This window comes from Lathamus discolor, chromosome 4 (genome assembly GCF_037157495.1).
Source record: "Lathamus discolor isolate bLatDis1 chromosome 4, bLatDis1.hap1, whole genome shotgun sequence".
NCBI lineage: Eukaryota > Metazoa > Chordata > Aves > Psittaciformes > Psittacidae > Lathamus > Lathamus discolor.
The window spans coordinates 59,497,130-59,514,163 of NC_088887.1; the positions used below are offsets into that span (position 1 = coordinate 59,497,130).

Here is a 17,034-nt window from a genome sequence, read left to right on the forward strand (position 1 = left end):
GAGACCTCGCACTGCGCTCGCCTGTGCCAGGCAGAGACAGCGGCACCCGTGGCACAAGCTTTCAGTCAGAAAGTGGAGACTTTTGACCTGAGTCAACGCAAAAACTCCCGCCCGCCGCTGCTCGTCGGGGTCCTTGGATAAAGGCCGGTGCAGAGCTGGAGCGCTGCAGGGGAATGCTTTAGTTCCGGCACCCAAGCCTCCTCATCCTCCCCGTCCCCATGTGTAAAACCGAGAGTCAAGGCAGCCGCCAGCGTGTCACCCAGGGGCGGCCGCGGGGGCCGCCGTGGAGGCTCCGCGCCCCGTTTCCCTACGCTGGCCGCCGCCCCCCTCCCGCCCCGCCGTGTCCCCCGGGACAGCGGCCGCCGCAGCCCCCGCGCCCGGGGCCGGCCCGCCAACGGGACAGGGCGAGGCCCGCGGGAGGAGGGCTCGGCTCGCCGCCGGCCCACGTCCCCTCCCCGGCCGGGGAGGAGGGGAAAGCGAGAGAGGTCCCGGCAGAGCGGCTGGGAGAGGGTTTCAGAGAGCCCTCCCCCCCTCTCCCCCCCCGCCCGGAGGGGAAGAGGAAAGGAGAGCCGTGGCGGGCGGCGGAGGGTGATGATAACTTAGGGCCGTGCCCGGCCGTGGAAGCTGGCCGTGCTGCCCGGGCAGGGCGGCTGGGAGGGCGACAGAGATGTCCGAGGGCACGGCAGGGAGAGCGGGAGCACCCCAGGTGCTGCCGGAGGGGAAGGAGAGACAGAGGAAGAGAAGGCGGAGGAAGAAGAAGGAGAGTAAGACACGGCTGGTGCGCTCCAACTTGCTGTTACCCGAGGCTGAGCTGGAGAAGTCCAAGAGCACGGTCCTGGCCTGCAACCGCCTCAAGACCACCAAGTACACAGCACTCTCCTTCCTGCCCAAGAACCTCTTTGAGCAGTTCCACCGGCTGGCCAATGTCTACTTTGTGTTCATCGCGCTCCTCAACTTCGTGCCGGCTGTCAACGCCTTCCAACCGGAGCTGGCCTTGGCCCCCGTGCTCTTCATCTTGGCGGTCACTGCCATCAAGGACCTGTGGGAGGATTACAGCCGCTACCTCTCCGACAAGGAGATCAACCACACGGAGTGCCTGGTGTACAGCAGGTGAGATGGAGCGGGTGGGTGCATGGTGGCGGCCGGTGGTGGGGCCCTGCTGGGCACGAGGACTTGGGCGAGCGGAGGTGGTCAGCAGGTGCATTGTGGAAGGCTTTCGTTTCCACTCCACGTGCCAAGAAACTTAGGAGTTGCTCCTGGAGCTGGTGTCTCCCATCTCTTTACGCGGAACTGCAGGAGTTCCTGCAGTCCCGTACCTTGTGGTGAAAGCTAATCTGCACTGTTTGGTGGTGGCCCACAGTAAATCACTGATTTATGAGTAAGCAACATTTTTATGGGTATACACATGTGCCCCAGGCTTGTAGTGTTTTACGCTTTAAAGGAGAGACAGCACATGGCAAAGTGAGTGTAAGAATCACACAAGCAGTGTTTGGTTTGCCAGCCTTTCTGTGATCACTTCCCAGTGTGAGCGGTCAACTACACCAGTGAATAGTTTAAGTCATTAATTTGGTTACAGCAATATGAGACCTCACTCAAGTAATCTGCTATTAAGTCTTCGAGTGAAGGAAGGATAGAGGCCATAGGCTTCTGCATTAGGTGTGTGAAGTTTCATGACATGTGAATTAGCGAGTTTAAGCTGTTTGCTTTTCTACAGAATGAGGCAGCCTTTTCTTTGAACATTCAGTGTTAAGCAAATGCTTTTTATTTATCCTCTCAAGTGTTATTATTCCCTGTGACTTTGTGATTTGCTAGTGCTCATGGATAGAGAGTTAGGTCATTTATCTCCTCAGATTTATTTTTTTTTTTTTCCTAAATGATCTGGGCTATATATTTAGATCACAGCCTTGGTATCCATAAATCAGACTGAAATTACTTCTGCACCAACAGTTTTGTCCTCGGAATCCAGCTTTACTGAATTTTTGGTTTGCTTTTTTCTCAGTGCCAGATAGGCGTATAGCTAAGGCTATGGTTTTCTGGGGACTGAGAGAAGAATGTACGTTTTGAGAGAGCAGGTTTTAGTTTTGTTTCTGAGGCTTCTAAGTTTAGCAGAAACAAAACATGTGCCAAGAAGCTTACACTCTGATTGCACAGGCTGGCTGGGAGGGGTCCTCTGGGCTGTCATAAGCACCGAGGCAGAGAGCAACTCTCCTATTGCAAGAAAGGTGTGTGGGAAGAAAACCCCCAAAGCTAAAAAGAACTCAGAATAAGCTGTGTTTTCAACATCAGCAGTCTCAGTTTGTTATTTCACAAAGTCGTATAATGCAAGAAATCTCACCCTGAGATATTCCCCCACCAGTAGGTATGCATGCATGGGAACACAAGTAAAATGGATTATTTCTGTAAACTAAACCAAAAATAACCTAGCCAAATCACACATGTAGGCATCGCTAACCTTGCTTTTCTGTAGTTGTCCTTAACTGTGAATCCTTTTGGTGATGGGTGGCAGGAAGGCTAATAAGGGACTATGCTTGCAGTAAAGGATGATAGTGCTGATGAGGATGGTTAATCTAGCCTTTACCAAATGAAATCAGTTTAGAAATAAGCTTTTGTATCTCCTAAATTGAAAAGAAAGCAGTACCTATTGCAGAAGCTATTCAGAATATTAATGAATACCAGTACTGGGATATCAATTCTAGAATGTTTCTTCCCCCTGCAATTTTCCATATCTTTCTCTGCTGCCAAAAAAGTAGACATGACTGTGAGAAAAGGTGTACCTTTGGTGTTAAAATTACTTGTGCTCTCTTAGGCATCCCAGCTGAGTGCATTGCCCTTTGTAATGCCTGTGCTGTTCCAGAGTAAAAGTTAGAATTGTTCCTTTTACTGCAGAGTTTAGATTACTGCTGAGTGACACATAGATTAATCTGGGAGTTGTTTGCCTTCTCATTTGCATCGGCCTAATCCCTGTGGGGCAGCAAACATGTAAGTGTAGGAACTCCATTAGCTCTGCAGGCACAGCTTTCTGGCTGGGAGCAGAGCTGAACAGTGTGTCCATGTTGCAGAAGCCTGGGTCAAGTTGTGTCTGTTGCAGAAGCCTGGGTCAAGGTATCAGCTCACCTATTTCCACCTTCCAGCAATCCCTAGGAAAAGCTTCCCTCCTACAGTTTAAAAACAAAACAGAAGGTTAAAATAATTTGCTTATATGTTTTTAAGATGACCACTTTTTTTATTTTTTAGCCTTTTTTAAACTTCACCAAGCCGCCTTTTTGAACATCCTCCAGCCCCAGTGAGCGAGGTGGGACTAGAAACTTGCTGTTTTGGAGATAGAAGCTAAGATTCTCACTAACTCAAATGAGAGGGAACCAGATTGAGAGATTTGTATCAAGGTCATGAAAGTTGCTGGGTGTGAGTTCAGAAAAGCTGTTTTCTCAGAAAGGTATCATGCCAGGAGAAACATAAGGGATTGGACGTGACTTTTTGTTTCCTCATTTTGTTTCTGGAAAAATGTTGAAGTATAAATGTCACCTAAGGAAGCAATAAATGACAGCTTTCCTCCCCACATCCGTTTTATCTTGATCACTGCATCAGTTTTAACACCTTTTGACCAAGCCAGACTCTCTCTCGCAACCGCCTCCTGCTCTGCCACTTCCTCGTGGTGTGGTGGAGCCAGACTTTCATGCAAATGCTGTCCTCGATAGAGGTGATTCTGTACGTAGGGCGGGTTAATGAACATAGCTGTAGTTGTGTGCGCCCCTAAGGGCTGCCAGAGAGCAATGACTCTTATCTTGCTGGTCAGTACTTCGTAGCTTTGAAGGAGGCATTTTGCACTGTGATGGGCTCTATTTCCTGCCAGCCTCCCACACAGCTGCAGGAGAGCCACCTGAAACGTGGACCACAGCATTCAAACAGACTATAGCAAATGACAGCTAATTGTAACAGTCAGCAACTTGAGACAGGGACTTTTGCTTCACAGGAGCAGAGAAAACTCTCTATCTTACCCCACTGTTTAATGACCAAGTAAAGATTCGAGTTGTATCCTGTGTGTTCTGTCATATATCCTCCATGTGCTGCTTTCTGGGCTGCTGAAGTACATGTTCCTGTCAAATACAAGCAGCAATTGATGCAAGAGCTACAGGACAAGGAGAAAGCATAGGAATGGGCAGAGCTGACTGCTACTCATTAGGAGGAGCTTCAACAGCATGTCAGCAGTGTCCACCATGAGGTCTCCAGAACACCCCATGCAGGCAGATCATGTCAGTAGTCTGATCTGGGGGAAAATACTGTTGTCCTGCTATGATGAATGCTTGACAGCTGGTGTGCAGACTATGCCTTCTTCCTCCTGCCTGCCCAGTCGTGTGGACTCAAATGATGCATTCTCATGCAGGTACTGCTGAATCAGTGACTCAGTGGCTTATAGTTGGCAACTCTTATACGATAGAATAGCAAAGGATGATGCAACCTGAAGTAAAAAGCTGAGGAGAAGTGCAGCTTGTTCTCTCAGAAAAAACTGCTTTCATTTAGAAATTCTGGATGTTTTGTGTAGTCCTTCAAAAGATACTGCTTTCTAGAATCAGGTGGTGGAAAGGGAAAAGACCTGGTTCTTTGAATAATTTGAAAGAATTCATTGAGTTTGAATTGGCAACATATGTCAAAGAATGAAGCATGCTGGAGAACTGCAGACTTCTGCTGTTCCGTGATGGAGTTTGCAGGTCTGCCTGTAAGAGTAGCCAGGGTCTTGACAGGCAAAGAGGGAAGGTTTCTTAACCAAGAGAAGTTAATAGGATGTCTCTGGAGGCCTTTAAGGATGCCTCTCCTGTTTGGCAATACAGAGGAAATTAGGCACTTATTTAGGAGGACAGTTTTACAGGTCACCTAGAATTTAGATTCCATGCAGGTGATTAAGTTAGGAGTGCTGGATCACAGCCAAAACTCTTTCTTAATTTATTTAAATGGAGGGAAGTTACAAAGGTATTAGAGCCCAGCTTGCAGAAAATTGCTTTGTGCACATAACCTCTGCAAACCAGTGATGATCTTAGCCTCCTCCCTTTGTTCCTTTCCCTCATTTCCATCACCCAGGAATGGACGTGGAAGGCTGGAGAGTACAAGTTCACAGTCCTAGCAGTGTAATCTTGTTTGGGTATTTACATTGCTGCATTATTATCTTGGACTTGGACAGTGGGAGGGTGATTTTTTTTCTTTGCAGTTACTGTCCTCCGGCACTCACCAGCTTTGGGTGGAGTTGTGGATCGCACATGTAAATGTTTGTTCCAAATAATTCCAGGATGCACACATTGCTGTCATTGTTAAATATTTGATAGAACTAAATTTGTTACTGGAGCAGAGCTGTTAAAATTCTTCTAAGCAGGGGCTTTGTTTTCAGTGTGCTGTTACAAAGTATGGTATACATTTACATGGTATGTAAATAGAAGATGAATAGTGATAACTACAATCACAACAAATAATGGCACTCATCCAGCAGGGAATTACTCAGTGCTGTGTTGGTGAAATAATCTCTGCTATCATTTTTCTTGGAGCCTCATGTTCAAAACCAAAGTGATTTGCTTTTTAAATCTGCTCTCTAACTCTTGCTGTGTCCATTGAAGAGTACTGCTGAAGAGTGTAATGGTATCTGCATACTGATCAGAGAGTGTTAACTACTTCTTCTGTCAACCTGTGACTTAAAAACTCCATGACAAATTGGAATTTATGACCGGATATTTGTCTTCCCTGAGGTGTGGAAAATGTTTAATGGGGCACTGAGGCAGCTATCAAAGCAGGCTGTTTTACATTAAATGTTAATTTCTTTCTGTAAAACTCAGGAGGAGGAGAGAAGAGAGTTTGATGTGGGCAATGTGTTTCATACAATTTCCAAAATACGCTCCCTTCTTCCTCCCCCTCTGTCAACCTGCCAGAGAAAGCAATTCAGGCCTTGGAGAAAAAAGATACAGCAGTTTCCAAATCCTCACAAGGACACAGCAGATCCCACTCATGGCCTGTAAAGTAGCCATATGACTTCAACCACTTCACGTCTAGGTGCATTATTTTGCTGGCAACACCAGTCTTTAGGGAGTTGGATTGTGATTATCTCCCACTACTTCTTGAATAGACCAGAGTAGTTTCTTGTACCAAGATGTGCTGGCAGGGTAAGACATTTCTCACCAAAAGAAATAAGCTTGTTTCATCCGTTCCAGAACACAAGAGTCAATCTAAATGTGATTCAAAAGGAAACTACCTGGGATTACTCAGTTTCCTCTGTGAGTGAGCTTAGTGCAAGAAAGCTGAAAGCAGAAAGTAGCGGTCTGAATCTGTTTGTGAAGTTGGTGTTGCCTCCTTGAGTTTCAGAGGGGTGTGGCTTTGTGCATTTTACCATGTCTTTATCCTTTGCTTCAGTTTGGGCTGGGCTGCCAGTGAAAAAGCTCACTGGGAGATGTAGTAGAGGCTTTTCTGTTAGACTGATCGGGAGCAGTTTCATTCTGCAGTAGAGTTTATCCTGGTAGCAAGGAATGTCTGTGTTAATCTACTGAGATGTAGCCAGCTGCAGTGCGCAGGAGACCCCATCTGTCTGTCCAGCTATTTGCATGCAGTTTATTTGCTTCAGTGTAGGGCAAATTTTCTAAGTGCCTGAGCTTTACTACTCGAAAAGAAAAATATTTGCCTCTTGTTACTAAGCTCTTTCACTTGTATAGGATGTCATGAGAGCAGTTGTAGGCTGTTTCACATGCCTCTGGCTAACTGCCAAAGATGTTGTTAATCTCTACTGAAAGACCTAGTGATGTCCCCAGATTAATTTCTACAGATACATGCTGTGCTCTGGAGAGACACCAAAGCTTGTGCTAAGCAGAGCGCAGCCCAGAAGCACAGGTGGCCACCTTGTGCACAGATCTACTTGCTCTAATGCATCAGTATTACCTTGAGATCATGATTATTGTTAGAGGTGGCTGAAAGAATAACAGAATCTGAAAGCATTTGCTTAATTCTGTCTGAATACATTTCCAAAGAAACTATCTAAGAGGAAATTGCATGTCTTGTTCAACTCTGCCAGTACTGTAATTCCAGATTCTACCTTCCACGTGTCCCTAGAACTGAAAACCAGAATTGAAAACCCTGATAACCATACTATAGATCAGTGTTTTGTAGAACTGCGTATTAGCTAGCATGGCATAATTTAGCTAGGGCATTGCTCCTGCTAGCAGACCAGTCCTCAAGAAGTACTTAGTAGAGCAATGCTCCCAAACTCTGCCTGGGAGGCCCTAATTTTACTATGGGAGTGTTGAAGGACTCCAGGGCATGAAGAAGATTTAAATCGCTTGTTGTGGTTTTCCCTTCTTCTGTCTAATCTTGGCTGATAAGGAAAATGAAAATAGAGGAAAAAAGAAGAGTTCCTGCCACTGGGCAGGACTTAAACTAGGCTTCCACATCTAGCTGTATCTAGGCTTCCACAAGCCTTATGGCTCGACATATCGTGGTAGAGCAGCAAAAGTCGGAGTGCTGAATCACTCTTTGCCATGTAATCCAGCATGCTTTCCCCTTTGCAGGATAGTCGATCTGCCCAAGAGCAGTCAAGGACGTGCCTGCCTTCTCTGCCTGCAACACTAGGCCTTTTGGCCTTCTGGATATGTGGAGCTTTTGTATATATACACAATATGGGCAGTGCAGCTAGCAAGCCAAAAACACTGCTTCAGGATTATGCCCAACTTGCAGGATTTATGCTGTGCAGACTTGGTTTTAGCAACCGCATATACTGAGACAAATTAAGTTCATGAAAAGCAGAACAATTTGTTTCACTTGGCATAGTTGAGGAGGCAAACCAGTTTCTAGAGCTTACCTTCAGCCTCAGTGTTTTGACTGTGGAGTTGGCACTAATGCAGCTTTGCTCGTGGTCAGTCATGTTTGTACTCAGAAGAGACCTGCAGCAGAAACATGGTCCAAACTTTGCTGCTGTCCTGCAGCAATACGTTCTACTGCACCTTGTCTCACCAGGATGTGGAAGCAAGACAGTTGGACATACACTAGGCCAGGGGGAGTGCTTTTCACTCAACAGCATAATCATAAAGTGAGGAGCTGACACAATGCTAAAAGCCAAGACACTGACCTCTTACTGATAAATTTGTGTAGATATGGGCAGCAGCTTCCCCTGATGTATATCAAGCACAAAAGTTGGTGCACACCCAAAATACAGCCACAACGCAAATGTGTGAAAGATGCTAGCTTATAGCTTTTCCTAGGTAGGTACTTATGCTAGTGTGGAGGGGAGAGGGGGTGAAAAGGGCATGACAGTGACATTCTGTCTTGAGAGCTTGAGTGGCTGTAATATTGAGCTCAACTGAAGAAGTGTACATATACAAATGTATTTTTGATTCTGAAAGATTTGATAAAGCAAGCCTCAGATTTAGGTTGAGGAAGATGACCTGCATGTTTGTGAATGAGTTGGTTTGTTCTTTGCTATGTGCCCAAAAGGTGGGAATGAGGGGAATTCAAACTAAGATTTTACAGTGCCTGCAGGATGTGAGCTGAGAGGAACAACTTTCTCCCTTTTACTGTTTCTAGGTTATAGCTACGCAGCCTGTCCATAGAAAGCTGCTAGCCACCCAGCTAATAGGGTATTCTATCCAGTGGACTGCCGAGGATATCTAACCCTTACTAGCTGGCAAACTACCCCCTAGATTTTTTGCTCCAACAGGAGCAGTGGTTTATTCTGTTTCGAGACTGTTGCAGGTGAAGATCTCTGCCATGGTCAGTCTACATCCTTAAGGCCATGCTGGCTGAAGGACAGTCTTGAACTGGCAAGGCATGCATTTTAGTTGTGGGAAACATCTGCCATCTCCTCTGCAATTTTATTACAATTTTATTCTTGCCTGATCACAATTTCTCTAGGGTAACAAATAGGCCAGTCTCTCCAGTGCAGCGGCCAACATTTGCATCATACCCAGCCTTTTCATAAACCCGGACTCTGATGGAGATTTGTTATAATAGGCATGGAGGTCACTTGTTTTGTTTTTATGTTCTGGTTGCCTGGAAATACTGACCTACTTCAAGGAAGAGTTTAAATGTTTGACTGACAGCTGCACTCCAGTTCTTACATATCTATGCTGCTATTATAGTAACACTGAGGGTGTGAACACTGTTGCAGAATATTTGGTATTTCTGTGGTTTTGATGGAGGTTTTAGTCTTTACCTTCTGGAAAGAAAGTCCGTTATGAAGTGACAGCATTTGTAACCATAGTTTTTTTACCTTTGGATGTTACCTTATGTTTGCTAGGCTTTGTCTTGGTTGTACAGCCACATACCGCTTGCCCCTTGTCTTACTAGCTTTCTGCCTTCCAGTAATAACCTGAACATGCCTGGTTTGGCTGTGTTTGCTGATTTTGCTCACTAACAAGTCATTGGGCAAGTTGTGAAATCCCCTAAAATTTTGAGGCCAATATATGAAGTGATGAACAGCAGTCACCTAAATACAACTGTGAGCATGTTCAGGATCTCAAAATCCAGACATGGAACAAGATGCGTCAAAAGAGATGCCAGTGGACAGATTTTAGCAGGCAGATTTAGCAGCCAAACCCTTAAAGGTACAGGAAGTTCATTAAGTGAATTAGAAACATATAACCTATTTTGGCCCAAAGTAGATTGTAAGAAATCAAATCTAATTTACCTAAGTCTGATCTGGCAGTTGTAGCACATAGTTTTTGTGTGGCTGCACACTTATGTTTGGGGGTTCATATGCTTTCTATATTGTATTTTTCTTTGTTTTTAGAATTTCCATGTTCTCATTGTCAGCCTACCCTTGCTATACTTCCCTCTGCTGTACACCTGCAAAGATGTGAAGCAAAAACTTGAACTTACAGATTACTGGAATAAAGACATACATTGTTTTTATCTGAACACTTAACAGCTTTTTGATCTTCCTTTCTTCACTATCATATGTTCATATTTTAACAGAGATGCTTGGATAGTTGTGTCTGTCTGCTGATAGGTTGATTTGTGTCTTAACTCTTCTGCATATGCCATTAGTTTTCTTCCCTGTAAACAGCAGAGACCCTCTGATTGTAGCTGGCTGGCAGGGGCCCCTCTCAAGTGCTAATTAGGTTCTGTCTGACCTGACCTGGGACATGAGCTGAGATTTATTTCATGTTTCTTTTAGCTAAAAGGTATGTGTCCAGTTATATGACCAAATCATCTACACTTGTGCCACAGTCAATGGATAGCATAGAACAGTTTTGGGGTGGGGGGAAATCCTTCCAGTTTATTTGAGAAACTTGCCCCAGGTTAGTTTGAATTGGGAGGACCTCACCTCTGTCCAGTGAAGATACAGGTGAAGATAACTAGATGACTTGCTCGATCAGCTAACTTTAGGTAAGATGAATCCTGTTAGTAAACTCAGAGGGGATAGATTTTAATTCCTGCTAATGACCCATCTGCTTTTTGGACTGCAGAAGATTAGCTTGCCTGCTCGATATATTTAATGATTGATTTATTTAAGAACTACACTTTGAGAATCACAGTTGCAAGTATGTTACCCTGTTAGGTGAAGGGCGTAACCCAGTATCAACTCTTTCATCTCCCACCACATTCTGCCTTCAGCATTAGCCCTTAACATATTGTTCATACTTGTGAAAAGTATTTATAACGTTTATCTCAGTTCTGAGAAACAATGGAGATGAGTTGTTATCAGTAAATAATTTTCCTCTTTGAATAACTGTTTAAATTTGCATTTCTGTGGAGATTTCCAGGCTGCTCACATGATCTTGGTATTTTGGGATGTTATTTGCTCTTTAACGCCCAATGCAGCTTTTGAGGAAGAGTGTTGAAACATAAGGTAGGAGGTTCCCAATTCTGCTGATTTCTATTTGTCTGGAGGTACTTAACAGTTAGGTCAGCTAAAACCACTTCGCAACATGTTTCTCTTAAAATGCACAGGGCAGTTGTGTGGTTGACATTATCATGGCTGTTACAAGAGTGAAAGTGAGTCTCCACTGTAAGGCATCTCACAAATATCACATAGGGATATTTGGCTTATGTTTTATGTCCAGTAGGATCTGATGTCAAAAACTGCAAGTGAGATTGCTAGGTGATCAGGGATTGAATCAGAGGTATCTTTGAGTATCACTGACATACCCCTTGGATGTCAGTTTTTATGCTGGAATTTTAATGTCTATCCATATGAGAGCATAGGCACATGCAAACATACCATATAGGAGGTGCAGCACCATAAGACGTCATGCCACTGTTTGCTATCTTGAAAGTCCTAAGTTCTGTTCATCTGATTGCAGCATTTGACACTCTGCTCTTCCTGATTGTTTGGGCTTAAATGTGCTGTCTCCTATCAGGTTCTTTTTACGTATGTGTTTCATTTATTTTCGGTGCAGTCCTCTGTGTCTGCCTGTTTTTCGTGACAGGATCATGTCTGTGTGTGGGAGCTTCTGTTTCTGTCAGATCCTGTGGGAGCTTTCCAAAATGCAAGTTCAACGGAAAAGCTCTACCGCAGCTGAGCCAACCATCAGTGTAGTAGTGCTAATGTTTAATGTATGCACCCGTTTTCCAGGAGTCCAGTTTAAAGGCTGACATAGACATTGTCTTGGCCTGAACAATCTATATCACTTTGAGGAACACCACAGTAGAATCCTACTTTCTAATACACTAGGTAGAATTTATGAGCTATTAACTCAGTTTCACAACTGTTAAAGAACCAGTCTGATGATAGAATGATAGAATCACAGAATGGTCTGAGTTGGAAAGGACTTAAAGCCATCTAGTTCAAACCCTTTTGCCATTGGCAGGGACACCTACCATTAGACCAGGTTGCTCCAGGCCCTGTCCAGCCTGGCCTTGAGCACTGCCAGGGATGGGGCAGCCACAGCTTCTCTGGGCAACCTGTGCCAGTGCCTCGCCACCCTCACAGTAAAAACTTCTTCCTAATACATCATCTAATATCTGTCTTATCATTACCAATCTCACTAAAGATAAAACTCATGAGAAAAGCCCAAAACATTTATTCCATTTTAAAACAGAAATACTGAAGAAAAATCTAGCATGATAAAGACAGAAATAGTATCTTTGAAGCACATATAATATGTCTACCTTTTAAAGCCTTTGTTAAGCATTTTAGTATCAGATTTCTCCAAAATGGTTTTTCTAAATTCAGTCCTCTTGGAATGCAGAAGAGAAGGAGGGGAGAGTTCCTGAGTTTATTTTCAATGGCATTTGGTTTGGCTTGGAGGAATTTTATAATGCTAATTTGGTCTTTGCGTATTAATTCAAATTCTTCCTCTACTGCTCCTAAATTGGAAACTTTCCATTTTACATCTGGCAGTTTTGTCCTTAGTTGTTTAACCTTTATGCTTTATCACTAGAAATAGCTGTTTTGTGCAGTGAATCCAGCCTCTTAGGCATAATAACATTCCCTTCAGCTGTCCTATCTGGCAACTTCTAGAAAGGTCTTTGGGTTTGTTTTTGTTTTGTTTTTTAACCACTGTCCACATTTACAGAAAGCATGCCATGGTGCTGTACTCTACCAAAAAATTTTAAGCAAGATAAATACATGTTCTTTACAACTGGAAGAAAGCTTGTGAACACAACCACATCTGCAGAACTGGTTCAGACCAATAGTGCATTGTCCCAGCTAGTAAAGCAGTGTTCAGAGTAGATACAGACCTGATTGCTCATCATTTGGGAAGAGAGTTCTTAACATTTCCACTTACTGAGTATACATCCAGATGCCCAACACTTCTGTGGGATGTTTCCTCATCCATGTCCAACTCTTCTTTGACGTGCTTTTGTAACCCATTAGTTAGATTCCACAGCAGTTTGTTCCACACAGGTCATATACAATATGAAAATTGTCTGCAAAGGAAGCGTCCCCAGTTAGTGTTCCTGTTACTGTGCTACACATCTGTACATATTTAGTGGGAGCTCTTCGGTTAGTATACAGTAGTACACAGTGAAAAACTATAAGCCGTATAGTTAGAAAGCTTAATTTGTTCATCTTTTTGCCTTAGTACAAATCAAATAAGAGGCAAAACCCAGAAAAAAAGATACTTCTTTCAAGGGTGACTTCCTATGCAGCTGGTTACATGAATGCCAGCCCTTAAAACTCTCAGCCGTAAGAAATGTGGTTATACGCACACATTCAACATGAAGCAGTGCTGTCCCAGCTGGTGTATCTAAACGCCTTCAGAGCACCATGCAGAGGTGCTTGCTGCTCTGGAAGCAATGTGCTGTCTCTTGGCAGGGCCTGTGGCCAAGTTCTCATGATCAACAGTTTTCTGTTTGTGGATGGGGCACAGCTGGTGGGAGTGTGAGACCCTGCTCTAATTTAGTGTCCTTAGACTGAAAAAAGCCAGTAAGAATGTTCAGTAAGTGCAATGCAAATTGTATGACTGCGCTTTATTTTGGGGGTTATTTTCACTTTAACTGTGAGCAGTTGGTAAACCATGATTCTCAGTACTGGTTGTTAATGCAGCAGTGTTTCCTGAGTAACTTTGGATGAGGAAGTAAATTGTAAAATATAGAACCCTGTCAAAACATTTTATTTTATTTTATTTTTTTTAAGAAACATGTATATAATAGGTGTGATTTACCACATCAGCACACATGAAATTGCCAGAAGACTCATGACTCAGGGATGAAAAACAAATTAAACAATCTGGATATAGGCTTAAGATACTCAAGTGAAGCAGGTGTAAACAAGTGCTACTGCAGGTTGTTATCATTCTACCATATTTCTGCCATCTGAATCCATTTTTACTGAGAACTTAAATGAAATGAAAAAGCTGCTTTTCAGTTCTTGGGAAGGGAGCACAACAGTCTTAGGAGTTTTCTGAAGCTTCAAAAAGGTCACCTGTCAGTGCCAAAGCAGTGTAGGCAGTTCATGTTCCAGAATAATGTTTACCCTGCTTGAATTCAGCAGGAGAGCTCTCTCTGAGCCATGAGTTTTCCCCTAGCTTTCTAAAATAAGACCTTTTCTGCAAGTCAGACCTTCCTTTGGTCAATCTGGCGCCCTCGTATGATGTACAGGATCACCTCCCATGGCCTCAACCTTCCGTGTCTTTCATACTTGACGTCTGTCTGCCTCTGTCCCTGTCATAAGGGCAGTCCCTGGTGATTTGTGTAGGGAACACAAAGGCACATTTATGCCACCCCACAAGGAGGTCTGTATTGGCGGATGGCGACAGGCTGGTGTATTGGTCTGGGCAGAGCCCAGCACAGCATTACCCGGATGAGTGTCTCCAAGCTGCTTGGCAAGGCTTGTTAGCTAGTCTATGTTAGGCACGTAATGCTTCGTTATGGTCCTACTGTTTTGAGAGGAAAGCTGGCTGTAAATTGGTTCAAATGTCTCCAACTTGAACTTCAAGATTATTTTGCTCCCTGGAGCACTCTCTGAGCCTGGTTTACATGCACATTCTAATCAAGAAGAAGTAATGAGGTTTAAAAGTTTACAGCTGTAGATAACGCCGTCAAGCGTTCAATCCTTTGTCTGGGAAAGTATTTAAATAATATATAGCAAACAGCCACAGAATGGGTAGCCATTACAAAAGCAGAGGTAGATATTTTTTACAAGCCTCTGAAGAGTCCAGAAACTAATGGCCAAAATAACCATAGTGTTTTCATGGCACTGAAAGCAGGCAATGTAAAATAGCCAAGAAAGAGAAAATCCAGTGTTTTCATCATGACCTAGAATTATCCTTTGGCCAAACTTTTGGTCCTGGTTTTACGTTTCTGGGAGCAGTACTTCACTTCTGAAGCTGTGCTTCGAACTCACCTGGTGCAGAGAGGGTTGTTGGTTGACAAAGAGATCAGCTACAAGGGTGGTGTAAGCAGTCATTTACTCAGCCTGCTAGGAGAGTGGAGAACAGAGCCAGCATGCATCAGTGGCACTGGCTGTGTCCCCTGTTTCAAGTTATTAAAATAAAACTTCAGTGTTGTTTTAACAGGCATTTTCCTAAATGCTCTCTAATGCCTGTAACAATTTTAGATGCTGGGAAGTAAATATTTTTCTTCTACCAGTGTGTTTTGGTTTTGTTTGATTGGTTGGTTTTTTTTCCACCACTTGGCAAACACTGGCATTTGGGGGTTTTATGTTTTGTTTTGGTTATTCTTCTACAATATTTAGGATGAAGTGGAAATTAGGTTTGCTACCAACACCTTGCAGATACACACAAACAAAATACTTGAAGTTGACAAAACAAGTTATTTTTTGCATCAGTATTCCTGAGTTTATTTTCTGCTTGCGTGTTTTCAGAAAAAGCATGCTTTTTACCATCTGCCATGGACAAAACACTGCAAGATCAACAAACTGATGGCTACTTAGTACTGTAGTGGTCAGCTATGGGAGAGACAAACAGTCAAAATCTGATTATTAGAAGGGCACTTAAGATAAATTAAAAGAAAAGGCAAACGACAAATGTGGTTCTGACCTCTGATGTCAGAAGAAATGAACTGTTAGTGCTTATTGCTGGGCCTTGAAATGAGCCCTGGGAGTAGTCTCAGGCTCTGTGACAGTTTTGATTTACATCCAGCCCTCAATTTCATTTTTTTTTTTTTTTTTTTTGATGGACAGTTTTCTATGCTTTTAAGCATGTGAACTTTCCCTGCAGCAAGATGGGAACATCACCTGTAGGAGAAAGCCAGCAGTCCCAAGGCAAGCTATATGCTTGTGAAGTCAGAGCTTTTAAGGGCGTTGGTGAATGAAGATGTGTTTACTGCATCCTTCCTGTTCATCCAGAGCACTGTTAAATGTCCCATCCATGTTGGAGGCACTTTCTCTCCTGCCCTTTTTCTTCTTGTCTTGTTTGGTCTAGTGTCTTTGAATTGGTGAAAGGCCTTCAAGCGTTTGGGGAAAGAGAACAGCATCGAATCTTCAACACTCATGGGGAGTCAGCACATCTCCGTCTTCAGCAGGATCTTGAGCAACCTGAATAACCTTTTCTGTGCATAAAAGTCATAGTCTACAACATGGGAACAGCATGTTTTATTTCATCACAGGGTTTTTGAGCTTTGAACTGGGACTTTTAAAAAAGGTCTTTGTTGTGATTTGCTTCCCCTTAAAACTGATTGGGGGATCAGTGTCTTGATTTTCTCATCTCAGGCATTTTCAAAGGAGCTATGTTAAGTGGAGAAGCTTGGTTTTTTTTTTTTTTTTTTCCCTTGGATTTTTGGGTTATTAGTAATCTGATTTCAAAATTTCTTTAAATGGAGTAACAAGCAGCTTACAGAAAAACCAGAGTCCTCGTTATAAAGAAATCTGTATCTACCATCTGTAAGGACCTGATTAGTCCCAACTCTGCTGTGGTAAATGGATTATAATTAATCTACTTCTCCCACAATTCTCAGGAAAACTCTGTAATAAAAAAGATTTTAAAGGGGCACGGTCAAGCACACCAGAAAAAAGGTGGGCATTTAGTTAAGACTAAGCAAAACGTTTGGAGGTGCCCTGTGCAGAAATAACTACTTTCAGAAATTCCTCTTTACTGGAAACATGTAACTGCATAATAACAGTTGCCAGCTGGTAGAGGTGGAAGAATTGAGAAGGAATGGAACAATGCAGAATAAAAGCGTACATACAGTAACAAATTATGGGCAGAAGGAGGGAATATTTCAATCTCTCCATCATGTTCCTTAGCTACAAATAATCCTGTGAAACATTTGTTCCAAAGGTCAAATAAAAAAAGACTTCAAAGCATGAAAGGGTAATAACGAAACTGTCTCTAGCAAGTTTATTCTGGAGGTATTTCAGAAGGTGAAAAACTTTTCTCATGCAACAGTCTCACAGGTTTTTGCTGCAGGTAATGAGGAGTTCTGCAAACACCTAGACATGAGGATCACTTATGTCAACAGACTAAGTGTGTTTTTGGAAAATGTGTTTGGAGGAAGTGCTGATAGGTAAGGGAGACATTAAGCCCAATTCTGTGTTCACTTACCTTCCCTTGGACTGGACAGTTTTAAACTCAAAGATTTAGATTGCCCATTAAGAAGAAATTCTTTACTATGAGGATGGCAAGGTACTGTAACAAGTTGCCCAGAGAAGCTGTGGCTGCCCCATCC

The 17,034-nt window shown here is 43.3% G+C and overlaps 1 protein-coding gene across 1 annotated transcript in view; it reads left to right on the plus strand.

Annotated features, from left to right (window-relative positions):
- The first annotated feature begins 444 nt into the window (after positions 1-444).
- Positions 445-17,034, plus strand: part of ATP10A (ATPase phospholipid transporting 10A (putative)) — a 110,529-nt gene continuing 93,939 nt past the window's right edge. The window contains exon 1 of the mRNA XM_065677629.1: positions 445-1,110. Coding sequence (XP_065533701.1) covers positions 668-1,110 — 443 coding nt within the window. The 5' untranslated portion in view covers positions 445-667. The remainder of the gene's footprint in view (positions 1,111-17,034) is intronic.